This window comes from Hypanus sabinus, chromosome 7, assembly GCF_030144855.1.
Source record: "Hypanus sabinus isolate sHypSab1 chromosome 7, sHypSab1.hap1, whole genome shotgun sequence".
Taxonomy (NCBI): domain Eukaryota; kingdom Metazoa; phylum Chordata; class Chondrichthyes; order Myliobatiformes; family Dasyatidae; genus Hypanus; species Hypanus sabinus.
The window spans coordinates 59252834-59275492 of NC_082712.1; the positions used below are offsets into that span (position 1 = coordinate 59252834).

The 22659-nt window shown below is 42.8% G+C and overlaps 2 protein-coding genes across 5 annotated transcripts in view; both read right to left on the reverse strand.

Annotated features, from left to right (window-relative positions):
- The window catches only part of LOC132396800 (amyloid-beta A4 precursor protein-binding family A member 1-like), a 198926-nt gene extending 183742 nt beyond the window's left edge, over positions 1 to 15184 (reverse strand). For all 3 annotated transcript variants that reach the window (XM_059974737.1, XM_059974738.1, XM_059974736.1), the window contains exon 1: positions 11486 to 15184. In XM_059974737.1, the coding sequence (XP_059830720.1) occupies positions 11486 to 11536 (51 nt within the window). In that variant the 5' untranslated portion in view covers positions 11537 to 15184. The remainder of the gene's footprint in view (positions 1 to 11485) is intronic.
- Positions 15185 to 15329: 145 nt separating this feature from the next.
- Positions 15330 to 22659, reverse strand: part of ptar1 (protein prenyltransferase alpha subunit repeat containing 1) — a 38117-nt gene continuing 30787 nt past the window's right edge. For both annotated transcript variants that reach the window (XM_059974751.1, XM_059974752.1), the window contains exons 5-7: positions 22259 to 22466; positions 21059 to 21378; positions 15330 to 17679 (exon numbers count right to left, since the gene is read on the reverse strand). In XM_059974751.1, the coding sequence (XP_059830734.1) occupies positions 17340 to 17679; positions 21059 to 21378; positions 22259 to 22466 (868 nt within the window). In that variant the 3' untranslated portion in view covers positions 15330 to 17339. The remainder of the gene's footprint in view (positions 17680 to 21058; positions 21379 to 22258; positions 22467 to 22659) is intronic.

Consider the following 22659-nt stretch of genomic DNA (forward strand, 5'->3'; position numbering starts at 1 on the left):
TTTCAAACTGTGGCAGGCTGCCATTGTATTAATGGGGATTGAGATAGTAAGAAGCAAGCTTCATAGCAAAATCATGCAAACAGATTGAGCTAAAGAATTTATATGGCTTAATCTATAAATCCAAATTCATCTGATCATCTGGCTACTTTACACACAGCAGAATCCTAAGCGATGCCCAATAAATCAGTGTCAAAAATCTCAGTTAATCTGTTACAAATCTGTCCTGCAAATTATAAACTGTATTACAGTCAGGATTCTCCTGATAAATCAAAGAATCACAAATATAATTCAGTCATTAATAAAAGTCAATAGAAATACTTCATCCAGGGAATGGTGAGAATGTGGTAGTCACTCCATCTAGGAGTGGTTAAAGACAGGAGAGATAGGTTTAAAGGGAAGCTGGATAAAAACAGAGGTAGGAATGTAAATTGATCATATTATGGTGAGAGGAAAGGAACACTCGATTAGTAGCACCTGCACAGTACACATTGGAATAAATAGTGTATTTCTGTGCAGTAAATCTTACATAAACACGTTGTGTCAAAATGTCTTTAGTTTTTTGCTTATATAGAGACTTTATGTTTGGAAATATGGTGGTGGCTCAGTTGTTAAAGTACTGAATTAAGAATCCAGTGACCAGAGTTCGAATCCACCACAATACTTCAGGTTTAAATTACAGTACTGTTAATCCGGAATTTAAGAAATAGCTTCTAATCTCAGTAGTGATAACCATGAAACTTGGATTATTTTAACTGCCGGTTTACTGGTGCTATTTAGGTGGGAAATATGCTATCCTCGCCTACCTATGAAACAGCCCAGTGAACGACTATGTTCAAGGGACAAGGAATGTTGGCCTTGCCTCAATGCCCACCTCTCTATTTCCCACAACCCTCCAAGAAATGAATCCCAGTAGAGATTTTCACTGGACTGACTTCAAAGTTCAAAATTCAAAGTAAATTTTATTATCGAAGTACATATATATTGCCAGATACAACCCTGAGATTTATCTTCTTGTGGGCATACTCTGCAAATCTATAAAATAGTAACTATAACAGGATCAGTGAAAGATCAATCAAAGTGCAGAACACAACAAACTGCAAATATAAATAGCAATAAATATTGACAACATGAGATACTGAGATAAAGACTCACTGAAAGTGAGATCTTTGGCTGTGGGAATATTTCAATGATGGGGCAAGTGAAGCTGAGTGTTGTTATCCCCTGTTATTCAAAAGCCTGATGGTTGAGGGGTAGTAACAGTTTTTGAACCTGGTGGTGCAAGTCTTGAGGCTTTTCTACCTTCTTCCTGATGGCAGCAGCAAGAAGAGAGCATGACCTGGGTGGTGGGGATCTCTGATGACAGATGCTGCTTTCCTACAACAGTGTTTCATGTAGATGTGCTCAATAGTTGTGAGGGCTTTGCCAATGATGTACTGGGTTGAATCCACTACTTTTAGGAGGGTTTTCATTCAAAGGCATTGGTGTTTCCATACCAGGCTGTGATTCAGCCTGACAAAATACTCTCCACTGCACATCTACAGAAATTTGTCAGCTTTAGATGTGCTGAACCTCTGCAAACTCCTGAGGAAGTAGAGGCGCAGCTTGAATTCTTCACAATTGCACTTACATGCTGGGTCCAGGACAGATCCTCCGAAGTAGTAACACCCTCTACTGACCCTCTCCACCTCTGAAGAAGATTGGGTCATGGATCTCTTTTCCCTTTCCTGTCATCTTTATTCATTTCCTTGGTCTTGCTAACATTGAGTGAGAGGTTGTTGTTAGGACACCAATCAGCTAGATTTCCAATCTCCCTCCTATATGCCGATTCATCACCACCTTTGATGCGGGCCATGACAGTGGTGTCATCAGCAAACTTGACTATGGCATCAGAGCAGTCCTAAGCCACACAGTCAAAGGGTGTAAAGCGAGTAGAGCGGGGGTGAAGCACACAGCCTAGTGGCACACCTGTACCGATGGAGATTGTGGTGATGTTGTTGCCAATCCACACTGACTGGGGTCTGTAAGTGAGGAAATTCAAGATCTAATTGCACAAGGAGGTATTGAGGTCGAGATCTTAGAGCTTATTGATTAATTTTGAGGGACGATGGTATTGACTGCTGAGCTGTAATCAGTAAAGAGCATCCTGATGTAGTTAGAGTCATAGAAAATTACAGCACAGAAACAGGCCCTTTGGCCCATCTTGTCCATGCCAAACCATTTAAACTGCCTAGTCCTGTTGACCTGCAATGGGACCATAACTCTCCATATCCCTACCATCCATGTACCTATCCAAACTTCCCTTAAACATTGAAATCAAGCTCACACACACCTCTTGTGCTGGCAGCTCTTTCCATGCTCTCACGGCCCCCTGAGTGAAGAAGTTCCCCCCTCATGTTCCCCTTAAACCTTTCACCTTTCACCCTTAAATCCATGACCTGTAGTTGTCATCCCACTCAACTTCAGTGGAAAAAGCCTGCTTGTATTTACCCTATCTATACCCCTCATAATTGTGTATACTGCTATCAGATCTTCTCTCAATCCTCTTATGTTCCAAGTAATAAAGTCCTAACCTATTCAATCTTTCTCTATAACCCAAGTTCTCCACACTTGGCAATAACATCCTTATAAATTTTCTCTGTAGATCTTTCCTGGGTAGGTGACCAAAATGGCCCACAATACTACAAATTAGGCCTCACTTAAGTCTTGCACAACTTTGCATGCATCTTTGCTTTCCGGATGTTCCAGGATTGAGTGAAGAGCCAATTAGGTGACATCTGCTGTGGACTTCTTGTGCTGGTAGACAAATTGGTGTAGATCCAATTCACCTCTCAAGCTGATATGTTTCACCAACCTCTCAAGACACTTCACCTTGAGAGCGTCTTGAGAGGTTGGTGAAACATATCAGCAACAGGGCTTTCCCAGGAATAATTAGCTATCCTGACAGTTATTGGGTTCATCTTTATTTGATAATTGCACAGGCAAAATTGGCCTCACAATCTCAATTTCTGGTACGGTGCTAGGGTCATCCACAGTGAAGGCTGATGCAAAATACTTATTCAGTTCATCCACTATTTCTTTGCTCTTGTGCTAAGTCACAGGTGTAAAGTGATTAGAGCAGGGGCTAACTGCACATCCTGTGGTGTACTTGTGCTGATGGAAATCTTGGAGGAGATGTTTTGCCAGTCAGACTGGGTTCTGCAAGTGAGGAAATAGAGGATCTAATTGCACAAGGAGGCATTGAGGTTTAGAAGCTTATTGATTTTCAGGGGATATAATTTCCTGTATTTTGCCTCCTTCCCTTTTTAAAGAGTGGAATGATATTTGCAATTTTTTCTGTCTTGAGAACCATTCCAGAATCTAGTGATTCTTGAAAGATCACTACTAAAGCCTCTACAATCTCTTCAGAACACTAGGACTAACACAGGTGACTGATCTTCAAGCCTTTTAACTCACTAGTACCTCCTCCTTAGTAAATAGCAACTAAACTCACTTAAGCCTCCCCACAATCTCGATTTCTGATACGGTGCTAGGGTCATCCACAGTGAAGGCTGATGCAAAATACTTATTCAGTTCATCCACTATTTCTTTGCTCCCCATTACTACCTCTCCAGTTTCATTTTTCAGTGGTACAATGCCTACTCTTGCCTCTTTTACTCTAATTATCTGGAAAAAAAATTGGTGTCCTTGTAGTATTGGCTAGCTTACATTCATACTTAAATCTTTTCTCTCACTATTGCATCTTCTAACGTCTCACTAATTTTTGCTGAATTTTAAGCCCTGTTTACTTTTATACTGTCTTTGATTTCCTTTGTCAGCCACAGTTGCCGCATCCTCCCCTTGGTGCACTGCCTCTTCCCTGGGATGAACTGATCCTGCATTCTTCTGAGTTACTCCCAGAAAGTTCAGCTATTGCTGCTCTACCATCATCTCTGCTGGTGTCCTCTTCCAATTACCTTTGACCAGCTCCTCTTTCATGCTTCACTCAACTGTGATGGCAACATGTTCAATTTTAACTTCTCCCTCTCAAACCAGAGGATGTACTCTATCATATTATGATCACTCTCTTAAGAGCCCCTTTACCTTAGGTTCCCTAATCAAATACAATTCATTGCACAACAGCCAATTGAAAATTGACTTTTCTCTTGTGTGCGTAAGCACAAGTCTCTCATAGGCATTCTCCAAATTCCTTCTCTTAGAATCCAGCACCAGACTGATTATTCCCAGTCTACTTGCGTATTGAAACTCCCCTAATAATTGTAACATGGTCCTTTTTACATGCCTTTTTTTATCTTTTGTTGTAATTTATATCCCGCATTCTGGCTACTACTCAGAAGCCTGCATCAGGGTCTTTTTACCCTTGCAGTTTCTCAGCTCTACCCAGGTTTCTGATCCTATATCACCTCTCTTTAAGGAAATGATTTCACTTCTTTACCCACAAAGCTACTCCACCTCCTCTATGCACCTGCCTGTTTTCACGATATGATCTGAATCCCTGGATGTTCAGCTCCCCGCTGTGATCTTTCAGCCATGACTCAGTGATGCCCATGTCGTACCTGACAATTTCTAACTGCGTGACAAAATAATCCATCTTATATCCTATAGCATGTGAATTCAAATATAACACCTTTAGTCCTGTATTCTCCAACCTCCTTCTCAATTTTGCCTCCACGTTGCCTGAAGCTGAATTTTTATCTTTAATAAATTTTGTTTTATCCTTTATACTGGAGATTTCAGTAATTTCTCCTGCACCCGCCTTCCCTTTTACTTTATCCATATAGTATGTTGAACCCACACCCGCACTATTTAGCTTACAGCCCTGTCTATAGCTCCAGCATGTTCTAGGTGCAGCCCTCTCATTGGAACAGCTCCCTTCTTCCCCAATAATGGCGCCAATGCCCCACAAATTCAAAGCCACTTCTCCCACACCAAACTTTGAGCAACACATTTAACTCTGATCTTACTAACCTTATGTCAATTTGCAAATGGCCCATGTAACAATCCAGAGATTACCACCTTTTTGGTTCTGCATTTCAGTCTGTCCCCAGATGCTCGAATTTCCTTGGCAGAACCTTTCCTTGTTCTTCCTACATTATTGGTACTCACATGGACCACGACAACTGATCTTTCCCCCTCACTCCAATTTCCTCTGTAGGTCAGATGAGATGTACCTAACCCAGGCAATATAGCCTTTGGGACACTCAGTCCTTGCATTCACTGTGATTTGTGTCTATTCCTCTGACTGTACATTCTCCAGTAATGATAACATGTATTTTTCTTCCCCTTTTCTTGTGGTTGTCAAGAACTGCAAGGGGGTTCACCAACTCCTACATCACGCACCCACATCACCTGATCTGGCAGCCCCATTTCATGCAATTATCTGTAATTTGGTGTGCTTTTTTGAAAATTTAAGTATTTAAAAATAAACCATACTTGTTCTTACCTGCTTCTCACCTAGCCAAAGGGTCTCAAGCTAATATCTCTCATTTCTACACTGCCTCACTCGCACACTGGCCGCTCCAAAATGGCTGCTCTGCTTCACCATACCTTATTCCTATTGGCCGAGTTACCCCCCCACCCCACACACACACAAAAGCTCTTCCCCTCCGCTCCTCTGACTGCTGCATGGAGAAAAACAACTCGAGAATAGACAAGTATCTTGTTTCTATTGTGCAAATCTTGCATAGTACTGAGGAATACGTAGCCCTCATCAAAACTTTAACCCCCTGTTGTAGAGTGAACATCTATTACCCATTCACACAAAAATAGACATCAAAAGGGATGTTAATGTAATTTTAAATATGATTTGCCTGAATATTTCAGCAGGATTTTAACCAATCAGCAAGAGGAGAGATCCCACTTGCTCTCCACCAATGTACTCATTCATCTGCCTTAACTTGTTCGCACATTGAACAACCGAACAAAAAGGTGGCTCAGTAGCCTAGCATAACATATTACTGCACCAATGACCCGGGTTCGATTCCCGCCACTGTCTGTAAGGGGTTTGTATGTTTTCCCCATGTGCTCTAGTTTCCTCCCACATTCCAAGACATATGGATTAGTAGGTCAATTGGTCACATGGGATGTAAATGGGCAGCACAGACTGGTTGGGCCCAAGGGCCAGCTACTGTGCTGTATCTCTAAATAAATAAAACATTAAAAAAACTACTTTAACTCCACTTTCTTCAGATCAAAGACGTAGTGTTGCAAGGACCCAAGGGTCACCTGCCTTTTCCTTGGATGCTGTTTCATTGTAGAAGAGTGCTTTCAGTTCACATATGGGCCCTGCCCTTCTCTTTCATCAGTTCATGGATAACTGTATTGGTGTTGCCTCATTCATTCACAGAGAACTCAAATTTCATTACTTTTCCTGCCAAATTTCACCATCCCCTTCCTTTCACATGGCTTACAATAACTCTTCCCTTCCTGGATGTTCATCTCAATCCTGAGAGTTATTCAGCAACTGATATCCTTTACATGTCCACAGCCATCCTGCATATGTGTCTTCCCCTCTGCCTCTAGTAACAATGCCAATTCATTTCCCCAATTCCTGTCTCCATCATATCCGAGTTATTAATACACCTTTCCATCTTCCTGCATCATAGGTTCACTCCACCATATTTGACATAACTATTGACACCATTTATTTCCTGTAACTATGCTCATACCTTCTCTGCTGGAGAGAGCAAAAAGAGATGCCCAGTCCTACTTTCTATTCTGCATTTTACAAGTTATGCTTTGCATATTCTGCCACCTTCAAAATTGTTTTCCCCATTCAGCATTGCAAAGGCATGACTTCCTGAGCAACTCCTTGGCTAGCTCTTGCAGCCCCATCAATTACTTGCCCTCTTACAGCACTGTCTTATGCCACTGCAGGACCTGAAGTACCTATCTCAATTCATACCGGGACCCAAAGATTCCTTCCAGGTGAAGCAGCAGTTCATTTGCTGACGTTGGAGGGCCCAGAAGAGGTTCACAAGAGTAATTCCAGAAAGAAAAGGTTTAATGTACAAGGGTTTGATGTCTCTGGGCTTATACTGTACAGCTCAGTAAAATAAGGGATCTCATAGAAACCCACCAAATACTGAAAAGCCCGGACAGAATGGGTATGGAGATGTTTACATTAGGAGACTCGAGGAGCTGAGCCTCGGAAAAAAGGAATTATAAACTTTATAACTGAGGTGGAAGTTCTTCGGCACCTCACCTTCAAGACCCTATCAAATTCTACATCTTCAGGTAACTCATCATGCCTGTATCAGAACTGGTCGATTCTTGCTCCAGATTTTCCTCCATTAACAAAGGCTGACCTGCTTGCCATACACCTCAGCATTTTGCAATTTTTATGTTTGTGCTCACTTGATAGCTGCCCTCATGTCATTATATTTGTGTTTCTTTGTTCAAGATCTTTCCCCTCATGACTGATGAGTCAATCTACTGTTCATCCCAATGAAAACCCTCACCTTATCCATTAAATAATTCCCCCTTTTGTTTATAAATCAATGTCTTCCACAACAAAATATTGTAAGCTCGCTTGGAGACACAAGAGTCGACAGATACTGGAACCTGCAGCATCGAACAATTTCAGAATTTGATTTAATAGCACCAGCATATGTTGTGAAATTCATTCTTTACTGTAGCAGTACACAATAGGGGAAAAAACATGAATTACAGTAAACATATTACAAAGTCAAAATAAGTAATGCAAAAATAAAAAATTTAAAAGTGATGAGGTAGTGTCCATTCAGAAATCGGGTGGCAGAGGGGAAGAAGCTGTTCTTGAGTCATTGAATGTGGTCCTCCTTCCTAATGGTAGCAATGAGAACAGGGCAGGTGATGGGTATGCTTAATAATGGATGCCACCTTTTTAAGGCATTGGTCCTTGAAGATGTCTTTGAAACTACAGAGGCTGGTGCCATGATGGAGCTGACTCAGTTTACAACTCTCTGCAGCTTATTTTGATCTGGTGCAGTAGCGCCCCCCCCCCCCCAAACCCCCAACCCCCATACCAGACAGTGATGCATCCAGTTGGAATGCTCTCCCTGGTACAATCGGAACTTAGTGGGTTGAAGCATCAATGGGGGGAGGTGTTGGGGCAGAGAGTAAATTTATTGTCAATGTTGAGTTGAAACTCTGAGGATCCAAAACATCAACAATTCCTTTCCTCCCATAGAAGCAGCTCAACCCCGAGTTACGCCAGCAGATTTACTGCTGTTAAAAACTTGCTTCCTTGCTTGCCCTGTTTTGGCATGGGGTTTTGAATCTGATGTTAACTGTTTCCCTTTCCACAGACACCTCCTGAGCTGCTGAATTTCCAACATTTTCTGTTTCTAACTCTCATGTTTATTTCCATTAGAAATCCACACATTTAGTCATAGTTTTACATTGGATGGAGTCCATGAGTGGATGAAAATTAAAAAACTGATACAGTCAAAGTTCAAAAGTACATTATCAAAGTATGCATACTTTACACAACCCGAGATTCGTCTCCTTACAGGCAGCCATGAAACAAAGACGCACCAAAAGAACCCATTCAGGAAAAAACCATCAAACACCCAATGTGTAGAGAGAAAAAAATATAATCGCATGAACAATAAAAGTAAGTACATAGCATTTGAAACTAAAGCTTTATGAAAGACACCAATCAGGCATCACTGCAGCTACAACAGGCCACAGCTTCAGTTCAGCGCAGAGCTGATTAAGCGTTATGGACCAGTGAGCAGTGTGCAGAACCAGCCCATCCCTCATCTCTGGTCCTGACACCCTGACATTTTCAATCTGGCCAGGAGTTTCAATTGTCCAAATATCAGGTCAATCCTCCCCCTCGGCCTAGACCCCGCCACTATGATTCGGCCCATCCTGACCTGTCTGATCCTGCCCGGCCCTTAAATTGATCAGACATTGGGCCTTGTCTTGCTCCCCGTCTCACCTCTGCACACATTTCCATTTTTAGCTGTGATTATTAATATAATAAGGTGTTTAGTAGTTTTCTTTGTTTTGTATTTTGCCGCAGATAAATAGTCGCTGGTAATCACCAGCGTCATCTTTACGCCATGATCATAAAGTACAGAAACAGGCCCTTCTTTCTAACTCATCCATGCCAACTGAGTGCCCTCCTTAGCTTGAACCATTTGCTTGCATATAGTAATAATAAGTACATTATTGATCCTGAGTGGAAAATTTTGTCACAGTAGCAACATTTAAAACCACTTAGCAATAATAAATACAGTTGGCCCTCCTTATCAGCGGGCAATTGGTTCTGGGACCCCCCGCAGATACCAAAAAACATGGATGCTCAAGTCCCTTATTTAACCTGTCTCAGTGCGGTGGTCTTTAGGACCCAGCAGAACCCTGGATCTTATTTAACCGGTCTCAGTCCGGTGGACATTAGGACCTGGCGCAGCTCTGAATCCGCAGTGTTTCTGTTCACAAAAATAATCACGATCATGATTCAAAATAAAGTGCAAGTAATAAATTGATCGGAAAGAGGTGAAACTCCATCAGTCATTGGAAAAGCGTTAGGCTACAGTTGGTCAACGATCAGAACAATTTTAATGGAGCACGTGAAAGGTTCTGCCCAGATGAAAGTTACAATTATTACTAAGCAATGCAGTGGTTTAATTACTGAAATACGTACATTTCTTCAGTGTTTTATTTGCATAGAAAGGTAAAATATATACTGTATACAAAGACAAACGTTTGACTAACTGACGCTAAATAATACTGGATGTACCTGTCCGACTTCAAATCCGACTTAAGGACAGACTCAGGAATGGTACTCATTCATAACTCAAGGACTGCCTGTACTTCTAAATCATCTCTAGATTACTTATAATACCTAATACAATGTAAATGCTATGTAAATAGTTGTTATACTGTATTGTTTAGGGAATAATAACAAGAAAAAGTAGTCTGTACATGCTCAAACAACGAGTGCTGGAAAGAGACTTCTGGGTTTTCCCGATCCACTCTTGGTTGAATCCGTGCATGCAGAATCCACAGATAAGGAGGGCAGACTGTATAATATTAACTAAAGCACAGAATATTAATATACACAATAATAATTTACCAATGTGCAAAACTGTGCTTTAATAATGTACAAAATAATAAAACAGAGACCAGTGTACTATGATGTGTGTTCTCCTGTTGCACGGAGATGAACTGTTGCATATGCTTGTTGCATTTGGTAGGAAAGAGTTTCTGTATCAAACCTTGAAACAGCAGAGCTGAAAGACTCTGTTCGAAAGGGTGCCCCACTGCTTATTCAGTCAGTCATCAAGAGGATATGCCCGATTGTCCATAATGGATAACAGTTTGTTTAGTGACCTCCTCTCCACCAACTCAAAAGAACCCAGGTTGTAGCCAAGGACACAACCAGCTTTTTTTGATGAGCTTATTTAGTCTCTAGCATCACCAGCACTGATTCTGCTACCCTAACAAACTTGTCCACCAGTCCTCTGTACTCCGATTCCTGCCCATCTCCAACACACCCAGCCACTGCAGCGTCAGAGAACTTATGCAAGTGAGAAGTCTCAGAGTTGTACTGAAAGTCCAAGATGTACAGTGTGAACAGAAAGGGAGACAGGACAGTCTCCAGTGCCACTCATCACCATCTCAGAGGGGGCTATCTGTCTGGTAGTCAGCAATCCAGGAGATAGTGGATTTGTCTGTGCCCATCCTCTGCAGTTTCTTGCTCAGAAGAAGTGGCTGGATTGTATTGAAGTGGCTAGAGAAGTAAAAATGTGATTCTCAGAATGCCACCAGCACCAGCCAGGTGGGAGTGAGCTCTCTGCAACAGGTAGATGATGGCATCGTCCACTCCCACATGAGGTCGGTAGGCAAACTGTAGAGAGTCCAATGAATATCTCAAGGTAAGTCAGGACCTGCCTCTGCAGCACCTTCATCATGAGGTGTGAGGGCAATTGGTCTGTAGTCACTAAGTTCAGATGCAGTCGCCTTCTTGGGTTCAGGAACCAAGCAGGAACCAAGCAGGAAGTCTTCCATAGCACCGGTATCTTCCCCTGACTCAGACTCAGAATGTCAAGGTGCTGCAAAATATCAGACAGCTGGCTCGCATAGGCCTTCAGTACCCTGGGGCTGATACCATCTGGTCCAGCAGCCTTGCCTTGATGTAGTCTCTCCAGCTGTCTCTTAACCTGACCTGCAGTCACAGTGAGGTGGGGGAGGGTGGTCATCCCCATGGAGACAGGATACTCCAAAGTTGAGGGGTTTTTGGAACACAAGCACTCAGAGGGGAGGGAGAAGGCTTCGGGGCAGGGAGGCTGTGTGGTTTGGGTAAGTGGGGATGGGGACAGTAGGAGGTCCTAAGCTGAACCTGTTGAAAAACAAGTTCAATTAGTTCCACGTCCCTTTAAATTTATCATCTGTGCATGAGCTCGTCCCATTTGCTTGCATCTACCCCATGTCTCTTTATACTTTTCCTATATGTGTATCTGTTCAAATGCCTTTTAGGGATTTTAATTGTGCTCACCTCTGGCAAACTGTTGCAAGTGACAGCTTGTGGTGGTACTTGCAACATCATTTGCAGCTGCCCTGTTGTAGAGCAATTTCTGAATTTCAGGCCTTCAGGGAAATGCCTGTCCTGTCTTGGGAGTGCAACGTGGGCAAGTCCTGTACTCGGATCCAAGCTTAGAGGAGGGGCTGTAATAAATTGGCAGGTTGTTGATAAAGCAGGCAGCCAAGGGTTGAAATATGAAATGATTACACATCACAAGCAGTTTTATGGTTTTAGCATGACCAACAAAATGTAATTACACCTGCTACAAGCAGGATCAATAATCTATTAATGCAGCAGGCTACAGTTCTACAATAGGCAGATACAATGAGGTTAGGGAAAACCATCTCCAAAGCTTTTAGTGAAATACATATTAAAGCACTCCCATCATTGCAATAAAGCCACTACTTACAAGGCAATAAATTGCAGAGTGAATGTTTTTATTAAAAGAATCTCCACTACAGAATAAATAGAAAGTTAATTTACAATCCAGCTTAATAACTACTACAAATTCTAAATGTGGTTCTTAAATCTGTGTATAGGTATAAAACAAGTCTAACAATAAATAACCGATGCCACTATTATATAACAATACCAGTTTGGACAGAGCAGCACTATAGCATTTTGTGCCACTCAATGGCACTGACAAAGATAACTGCAAGGAACTCTCTTGCATAGGATCCCAGTGTTAGAGGCTTCTCGCCAGAATTTCCTACCTTTCCGGTACTGGTACATGGCTACACACAATATTCAAACAGAGGGAGACTGGTTACATTCACAACGAGCATCTTGCTGGCAACTGTAATAAGGAAATATTCCTGGAACCCTGTTCTCTAACAACAGCTGACTTATTTGCTGAACAATTATACTAATTTGTGGTTCAAGAAAATGAAAAACTATCAAAAATTCTTGTTAATTGGAACAGCCTGTGGGGTAAACAGAAGCTACACGGAGCAAACTCTTACAGCCCTGCAGGTGAGTGGGGAACCCTCATTTTGGTTCCCCAAATGACATTATTCACAATCTTTCCAGGACTGAACTAGCTGCACCCCCAACAGGCACTTAATTTCAAAACTCAGATTCATTGTGACTCCAAACTATATTAAAGAGCCTTTCACATTGACAAAAGACGTACAAGTGGACAAGTTCAAACCATGTCCTTTATACTCGTCCCAAATTTCTAGGCCGTGGTCTTTACCACATTGTTGTGAAATGGCCATTACATTAAGACACTATACACTAAGTTAGGCACCTTTCACGCTTCCTAGTTCAACATGACAATCACAGGGACCTCTTACAAATCCCCATTACAGAAGGGTTACAGCACCAAAGTGGGTCATTTCATCTGGAGAGTTTGTACTGACTCCATGCAAAACTGATTCTGCTCGTACCTTGCCCACAGTCCATTACTTTGTAAATTATTTCAGTTCTCCCTTGCACTTCAGTTGAACTACCTCCACATCAACTCCAGCAGTGCTTTCCAAATCCTACCCTACTCACAGCATAAAAATTTCCCTTGGCAAAAGCAGCAAAAGTGGACAACTATGTCTCCTAGTTCTTGACCGTTTGACCATTGGAAAGCTTCTCTCACTACTTTTGCAACTGCCATTTCTGCTTCATCTATTAAGCTTTACATCTCTTCCTTACCCATAACCACCCACATCTGCCTTCATATAAACCTCTCAGAGCTTGGCAAATGCAACCCAATAATCAACGGCAGACCTTTTCTACGAACCCTTTAGCCTGCACTACATTTCACAAATACTCATCCTGATTAAGGTTCTGTTCCTTACCATGGATACTGGTGGATGTGCTGAGCATTTCCATCTCAGTGTCAGATAAAGGCCATCAGCTCCAGCAGCCCAAGGCATTTATTTTCTCCTGCTTCATGCACAGAAGAACCCAGACCTAGGCTCAGTTGTTTCTCTCCTTTGGGCAGCACAGAGTGAAGCAGGCTGTGCAGATGAATATTCACACACTTCCACCAAGCCTTTTCTAAACAGGAGCTGCAATCCTGTGGGTTATTGCATTCACCAAAATGTTAACAGCCAGCTCGAACTAGAATACATAAAACTAAACTTACGCAATGATGCACACCTTGATTAGACTCATAAAACAAGGGGGAAGAAAATAAACAGCTTGGCTTTTTAGTGCCTGGTCTACTATCTAGATGCAAGAGAACATCTACTTTACACATTTGGTTTTAATGAAGTCCATGAAATTTAATACCAGGCCACCTGACCAACATAGACCCCTGACGCAACTAGTACCAGCAACCAAAGATCAACTTCTCCTTCCAAGCAAGTTTTAAGTTGATTCTTTCAATCTAATTAACACTACAGGAAGGAAATAAAAAACACAAGCTCAGTAAAATAAATCTCTTTGGAATTGGTTCTACTATCTTTCTAGCAGTCAATGCAACTGGCTCACCTCTCTCCATCAATAATGCTCACTGTTGATGCGTTATGCATGGCATGCTGTCACAGCTGCCAATAATTCATTTCCTGTTCCTTCACAGTTCTAGTGAGGTTTCACTCAATATCACTTTAAGAACTGCACAAATAAATCTCAATGTGTTGGGAAATTTTACAGAGAATTGCAGCCATTTTCACAGAAGTTTGCAGTCATGTGGAAATTTGATTTTAAAGTTAACACAAGTATTCCTGTGGATCACAAGAGCATTTACACTCGCAAGAGAAGCCCCATGTTGAATTCTGTAGACCCAGTGATTACAGAGATGAGTTCAATTGCCATCAGAGCAGCAGGAGAATTTAAATTCAGCTGAACACATCAATGGAAAGCCCGTAGAAGTAATGGAGCCTACACAAGTACCAGATCCTTGTTTAAAGATACAAGTTCACTGGTGCTCATTAGGGAAGGAAATCTTCCATCATCCTCACCTAGTCTGGACTTTGTAGGGCTGCTCAGTTGCACCTGCTTGTCAAGACTATTTCAGAAGCTTGCTTCTATTGCCTTTAATGGAATCAAACTTCAGATTGGGAGATCAACAGGGAGCTGCCATCACATTCCATGTTCAGCTCAGGATGCCGCACCCACAGGAATGGGGTCAAATTCAAAATGCCCAAGATGGTTTAAGCAAAGCATTTGATATCATTAAAACATATCACCCGCCGTTAACAGGGGCTCTAGAAATTAACTTCTCGTAAGGGGGAATTAGAGACAACGCTCACAGTCAGTTTGCTACATACAAAGCTGTCTCAATTTGCAATTACCTTAAATTAATGGCAACACAATAAATGTAGTTTAAGTACACTTTACAACAGAAATTAGAATTTTTCCATTTATGAATGGTTATTTACATACTGGCATGGGCATGAATCTGCTATTTTGCCTGTACATTCTTCAAGAACAGTGCCACCTCAAACCTGCTGAAACCCCACTTCAGACTCAAGCGACTGTATGCTGGAATCTGGAGCAACAGGAACAGGAATCTGCAGGAACTAGGGGAGTCAAGCTGCATCCGTGCAGGGAACAGGACAGTCACTGTTTCAGGTCAAGACCCTTCATCTGGACCGAACAGACAAAATCCTGATGAAAGGTGCCCACCCAGAACACTGACAACCCACTTCCCTCCATAGATGCTGCCTGACCCAGAGTTCATTCAGCTTTTTGCAAGCTGCTCCCCACCTAAATTAGTCTGCTCTCCTGATGAAGAACACATTTACAACAGACGGAGCAAAACAAAGGTTTACCAGATCAAATAGTGGGATAAGGTTTTATCTTACGAGGAGATATCATGCAAACTGGGCCTATACACACTACAGAATTTGGAAAGAATGAAAGAATATCTCTTGATTCCTGGGAGGGGTGGGGTGGGGTTCTGAGGAGATTAGGTAACGTGGACCCATGTTTATGAGAGTCTGGAAGAATGAAACATGATCGCACCGTGAAGGGGACCAACTGCAGATAATCCTGACTGGACTAACTTTGACAAAGGGGCATAACCACACAATGAAAGGTGGGATGAAAAATCAGATAAGGAGAAATTTCTTAATGTAGAGGGTAGCAAGTCCACTGCACAGAGAGCACTGGATGTTTAGCCACTGGGTACATACAAGGCTGAGCTCCATTTTTCAAGAACACAGGAACTGGGTGGGTAAGTAGGCAATGGAGAGGACTTGTTTGGGAGGTCACAACACAAACTCCTGCTTCTGATTCTGCATTTTTGGACTGTCCAAATTTACCCAACACATTTTACTCTTCAACCCAGAGGAGAACCCTTTAGCTGCAGCATAGGAATTAGTGTTTTATAAACCAAATTCTGCTTTTCTCTAGATGACGGTATTACAACGCACAGTCAGGTAAACCCAGCTGGAAGCTGTTGGGTAAACGTCACAACAGCCTGAGAAACTTGTTAGCTCCAACTGAATTTACCTCATCAGCACGAGAGAGAGCGAGCGGTACAACTTCAGTTATTTACTGCTGCCTCAGTTACTTGGGTTCCATCCCGACTTTGGGTGCTGCATTTGAGAAGTTTGAACATTCTCTCGGTTTCCCCAATGTGCTTCAGTCTCCTCCAAAACACATGCTGAATAAGTTTATTTGACAATACAAATATTAATTCTTTAGTGTAGTTAAATGGCAAACAGAATCAAAGGGGGTTTAAGGATGTGTGGGAATTAGAGGGAATGAAACCAAAGGCATTGTTCTCCTATCAGCTGGCACAACACAGGAGGCCATTCAGTCCAACAAGTCATAACGAGATGCTATGTTGTTTGATAAACCATAACAGGACAATTCTTTTTACTCCTGTCTTATAGACAAGAAGTCAGCAACAGCTCGCCCTCTGAATACAACAGTACCTGTATAGATTGGCGTAAACTAATACTGATACAAAATTAAAAACTACACCTTTTCAAGGTATCAAAAATTCAAGTTCTTTTTTTAAGCTCTCTTCAGAATAAGTTCCCCCCCTTACTTAAACTTACATTAAACAAAACGCTTTACTGAATTCACCAACTAGTACAACATCCTAGACAGCAATGAGCTCATTCTGGATTAACTGTGCAAATATTACTGCTCAAATTGCACCAAAAAAGAGCTGGGGTGATGGGGGGTGGGGGAGGGGAGAAAGAGATGCAGCAAATTTATCCTTTCTTTAAAAAGGTACTCCAGTTGGTGCTACCTGGAAGGGTTCTGAAAGCATACTCATATCTAAATTTTCTCAAAAGCCCCAGAGTCTCTTGCACCAATTGGTTCAGGCAGAATAGACCCAACGAGCTCGAGCTGTGCTGCATCCTTTCTGAGTCATGTATTAAGATTTTATTTGGGGATTGGACAGGGTTCTGGTTAAAAGGATCAGATGGCACCATTCCCTGTTATTTATCTGAAGAAGAGTGTGGAATAACAACAGGGGTAATTTAGTTTATAGTGACGAGAGAACAAAGTCTTACTAGGCTTAGTCCTCCTAGCAAGCAGAGGAGGAAAAATGGGAAGTTCATCCCATTATAAATGTATTTACAAAACAAAAACCTATTCGTGGATAACTCGCTCAAGGAAACAAAAAAATAGATAATGTACGAGTGTACATTTTTCATTTGCAAACTTGTATACCTCTAACACTGAAGTTTAAAAACCAGCTAGAGTTTGTATTATTAGTTTACAAATCTCATCTCTACATAAAGCCTCCACGAACATTGTTTTTATTTTAGGGTCAGTTTCAGTTCAGCCCCATTTTAAAATGGGGCTGGCACAGTACTGAAAATTAACTTTACAAAAAAAGCGCCATGCAACATCGGTGGTCAAAACAGAACTGTGTTGGGAGCTGGATTTAAGACTAACCGCAATATGGCTGAGTATTCTCCAGCTGCTACTGACAAAATACTGTGTCTAACCATTTCCTGTAAGCAGAGGCAAACCTGGCCTGCTCCGAGTTAGTACAGCCTAAAAGGATTGTGTCAACAAAGCGATGCTCGTCCACGAGGCTGTGCAAGTCCAGCGAGGGGCCGCGTTTCAAGCGCTTGGTCTCCTGGGTGTAGCTTTGCTTGGACGAGCCAGCCGCCCCGTCAATGTCCATGCAGTGAGGGGGGTAACTGGAGGCAGCAGCCAGCTGGAAGCTGTTCGCCGTCGCCTCGCTCCTGCTGCAGGGGTCGGCCAAGACCCGAAGGTGATCTCTGTTCCAGCAGTGCCAAAGGTAAAACACCGACCTCCTGCAAGAGAGAAAATAGGAGCAGGGCTGAGTTCCCAGCTGGCTGGGGGTCGGAGCTGGAACGCATGACTGGTCACACTGCTATAGTTCTGAGGCAAAGAGGGTAGTAAAGATTTGAGGTCGTGTGGAACTAAAGTTAATGGGGTTGAGCAGGGTTGGAGTTTTTCACTGGAACATAGAAGAATAAGGGGTGATTGTATACAGGTGTTAAAAAATTATGTGGGTCATAGATAGTCTTCAAAAGGGTGGGGAGTAGGTAAATTGGTTTGTTATCGCCATGTGTATTGAGATACAGTGAATAGGCAATGCAACCAGACAATATGGTCCAAGGCCACCAGGTAGATTAAGAGATCAATTATTGTACTGAGAGTTTTAAGATAGAGGGATTGAAGCTGTTCTTGAGCCTGGTGGTACATGCTTTTAAGTTTTTATATATTTCTCTGTTGGGAGTGAGGGCAGAAAAGAGAAGGCCCAGGGTGAGAGGGGTCTTTGGTTATATCAACTGCTTTACTGAAGCAATGAGAAATGTAGACAGAGTCCCTGGAGGGGAGGCTGAATTCTCAGATGGGCTGGGCTGTGTCCACAGCTCTCTGCGGTTTCTTGTCGCTTTAGGCAGAGCAACTACCGTGCTTATATTTAAGGTCTAAAGGGAGAGATTTAACAGGAACCCGAGGAACAAATACTTCAACCAGAGTGAAAACAAATAGAGCTGCCAGAGAAAGCGGTTTAGGAAGGTACATTTTCAATATTTGAAAAGACACTTGGACAAGTGCAGACTTCAGAGGGAAATGGGCCTTCAGAGGGATATGGGCCAAACACAGGAAATACTTATACCCTGGTCAGCACAGATAGTTGGTCACAGGACCTGTTCACTTGCTCCTTGACATCACAGCAGTAACTAAGGTAGATAAGGTAGCATACAGGAACATAAGTGAAATGGCTATTGGACTAGGAACCAAAAGCCTAGACAAAGGAATTTGTATCTCACAGCAACAAGACAAATTTATATTCAACAATTACAGAGTTTTGGAATGGCATCAGTGATATAAATAGTGAATGGCTAGTGCTATAGTTTCAGTAACTTTCTTCCAGGGGAAGGAAATCAACAATGCACACCTACAACTGCAGGTCAAAGCAACATTTCACTGCACTCTGAAGTGGCTGATCAAAGTAATCCACTTCAGGCACATCTGCAGCTGAACAACATTCTGTGGATAACTTCAGCGCCAGCACAGAATACAAGAGCAGTGAGCTCATGCTAGAATGGGGTGAAGTAATGGTTAGGTTCAAGCTGGAAGACTGTATAGAACACAGGAGGGATGCGATGGCAACAGAGATGATACCAGCACTGGAGAATTGTAATGAAGCTGGCATTCATTTCATTGGAGAGCAGGATGCCAAGAGAAGAGTTATTACAAAAGGCAGGACAGGGTGATCATGAAGAACTTGCTTTAAATGGTAAAAACTAGGGACGGGCCTTAAAAGGTGATTGGTAGAGGAGTGAAGGGGTGAAGGGGAAAGCTGAAGGCACAGATGGACAAGATGAAAACAGCAAATGGGGATACTTGCTCTTATTAACAGAGGCATAGAATACAAGAGACAGGAGGTCTCGTCCATGATGGAATGCATAAACAGGCCTGATGGGCCGAATGGACTTATTTGCTCCTAGGCCTTGTGGTATAACACCAGAGAACATTAGCCAGGCCACATCTGAATACTGTGTGCATTGGTGATTCTCGACAACACTTGCTTGAGACTCAGAATAGACTGGGTTTGTTTCCCTTGAAACAGAGAAAAGAATCCAAATTTATTAGGGGCACACAGATGAAAGGTAGCAAGGAACTCTCCCTCTAGTGTAGACATCTTTAACGGGTTGGGCGGGTGAATAGGAGAGAAAAGTTTTAGGGCAAGGGGCCAAGGAGTAGGAGATTTAAGGGTTTTTTTTAAATCAAGGGTAGTTGAAATCTGGGCCACACTGCCTGAAGGGTTAGGAGGTAGGTACTCTATTGCTGAAAAACAGGATTAATACTGGTAGAAAAAGGCCAGCATGGGAAAAATGGGCCAATGGGCCCATTGATAAATAATTCTACCGCAGGCTGAAGATAACTGGTGATACTACGTCGCCATCTGGTGGCATTAGACAATACTACATCTGACTGGCTTGTGAAACCTCCCAGTAGTTGAATTTGCATTTTTATTGCACCATTCGTGGCCTCGGCAACTAATGTTGCAACTCTGTATTGTGGTCACTGCTGTCATTACCAGATATGCAACAGCCAATTTCCACACAAACTCCCATAAACAATAACACTGAATTCACAATGATGTTATCAAGACTGGAGTGCTTGAGTAAGGAGGAGAGACTCGTTAGGCTGGGACACATCTCCGGAGCACGAAGGTTGAGGAAGATTTATCAAATCCAGAGGGAGTTGATAAGGTGGATGGTCATAGTCCCGCTCAGGCAGGGGAATCCAAAGCTACAGGACATACATTTAAGGTGAGAGGGGGGAAAAATTTAAAAGGGACCTGGGGAAACTTCTTTACACAAATGGTGGGGGGTAACCGGACAAGCTGCCAGAGGAAGCTGTAGAAATGGGTACAATTACAATGTGTAAAAGAAATTTAAACAGGTACATTGATAGGAAAGATGGCCCTCAGAGCAATCTCACCGGAATTTGCCTGTAACCAGCACTCTCACTTTCATCAGTCCTCAGTTATTCATCGTTGTCATTACACTCAGGGTAATTTACTGGAACCAATTAACCTGCCAGCCAACACTGACATGGTCAATCTCCACACAGGCAGCCTGGAGGGTAGGGTTGATTCTGCACTGCTGGAACTCAGAGGTAGCCACACTACCTGCTGCATTTTGGTGCTGCAGCAGGTAAATGAACGTTTGTGATGCCAAGTGAGTGAGAGGCTTCCAGTCAGGACACCAAACAAACTCACTCATACTCTTCCTGAGAAAAGGAGCACTTGTATGCAGTTTATAGGTTCACCCTGTGACAAGATGCTCCAGTTTACCTCCCGGTGTTTAAGTGGCAGATGAATGCGCAGAGGACAGAGGGATATGGACCGTGTGCAGGCAGAGGGAATTAGATGACATTAGCTTGATTAGTTTGGCACAACATCGTGGGCCGTAGGGCCTGTCCTTGTGCCTCTCTGTGTTTTGAATCCCAGAACAGTTGGCTGGTTAACTGGCCACTGCAGGTTTTAGTTGGGTTGCAGGCTCAAATCCCAATAGAGTTTCTGGAATTCAAGCCACACAACCGATATCCTGACTGAAAAGGTCAATCCAAACCAGAATCAACATGGGCACCATGCATTCCCGCCAGCATTTCCACAATCCCCCAGAGAGTAGATATTTTCCATCAGTTTACCTGTGACACCACAGCGCCTCGTGTCCTGGATAAGACTCGATGAGATCGGAGCAAAGCTCCATTTCCTCTTCAATTATGAGGGGCACATCAGCAGTGTACTCTCCCCCAGGTGTGCCCTCCTCCCCTCTGTGTGTGGAAAGGTCAGCGTGGGGGTTTTTGTGCACAGATGTCCTCCCGAGACCCCCAGTGCTTGGAACCACTGTTTTCCTGGAATTGCCCACCACAGATTTCAGCAGGAACTGACGGTAATGAAAGCCACTGTGGTCAGACACATGGGAGGATACCCAGTACTTGGTGTTGGACAACTCATCAAGGAGAATCTGGGAAAGACACAGAGAAAATAATAAACCACTAGAAACTGAGTGAACAGCGTCAGTCAATATCACAGCTTGATACAGCTACTGTCCTGTCCAAGACCTTAACAAACTGCAGAGGGTTGTGGACACAGCTCAGCACTTCATGAAAATCAAACTCTCCTCCATGGACCGTCTCCCACTGCCTTGGAAAAACAGCTAACATGATTAAAGATATCTCCCACCTCCGACATTCCCTTTTCTGTCCCCCTTCAATGGGCAGAGGTTACAAAAAGCTGGAATAAAGCACACCACCAGTTTCTGTTCAATTGGATTGCTAATCTGTGAAGTCTCTTGCAGGGATGCAAGTCCTGACGAAAGATTTCAGCCCAAAACGCCGACTGTACCTGGCCTGCTGAGTTGTTCCAGCAGTTTGTGTGTGTTCACCAGTTTCAAGGACAGCTTCTGTTATATAATGACCAAACGGACCCCTTTTACCATAAGGTGATTCTTAACATCAACCTACCGTCAAGCCCTGTGCCTCATCTTCCACCATCACTGCACTTTCTCTGTATCACTTTATTCTGCATTGTCATAGCTTCTCCTTTGCACACCTCTATGTATTGATGTGGTGAAACTATCAGTATAGGCGGCATGCAAAGATTTTCACTGTACCTTGACACATGTGACATAATAAACCAAGACCTTTGATCCAGCCAAGACCTTGAGGCAAACTGATAAGAGAGCTTCAAAGGGCTTTGATAGGGGAGAAGATAAAACATTCTGCAAGGAGAGTGGGCACACACTAGAAGAGACTGCGAATACAAACTAATGAGCAGGCTCCTGAAGTTGGGCTGAATAGCTTGTGCTCATCACAAATGGGGAAAACAAGATTTAAGGGTCATACCTTGAGATTGCACTTTGCCACATGCTGCAGGATCCAGATCCGGTGGGACCAGGCATTATAATTACTCGGGTACCTCCCAGCAGCTGCAGAGCACACGGCCATCTCATCCTGGATTATTCGATGCATTTGTTCTATTGAGATGACTCCTGAGTTATTCCTTGAATTTGGAAGGCAGAGCTCCTGAATGAACTTCTGAAATACCCAGCGCCTTTTGGGAAATAAAGCAGCAGTTGGGGGGGTCAGGTTGCAGAGGCAGCTTATTAACTTTATGAAAGCCCCGTCCTACAGCCAAGTAGCTACTCGCATTCTCCACTGTAATCATGAGGCGTTACACATTGTTAGGATGAATGAGAGGACAGTTTGGGAACAGAGAGCCTGGGGAAACCAGTGTATAAATCTGT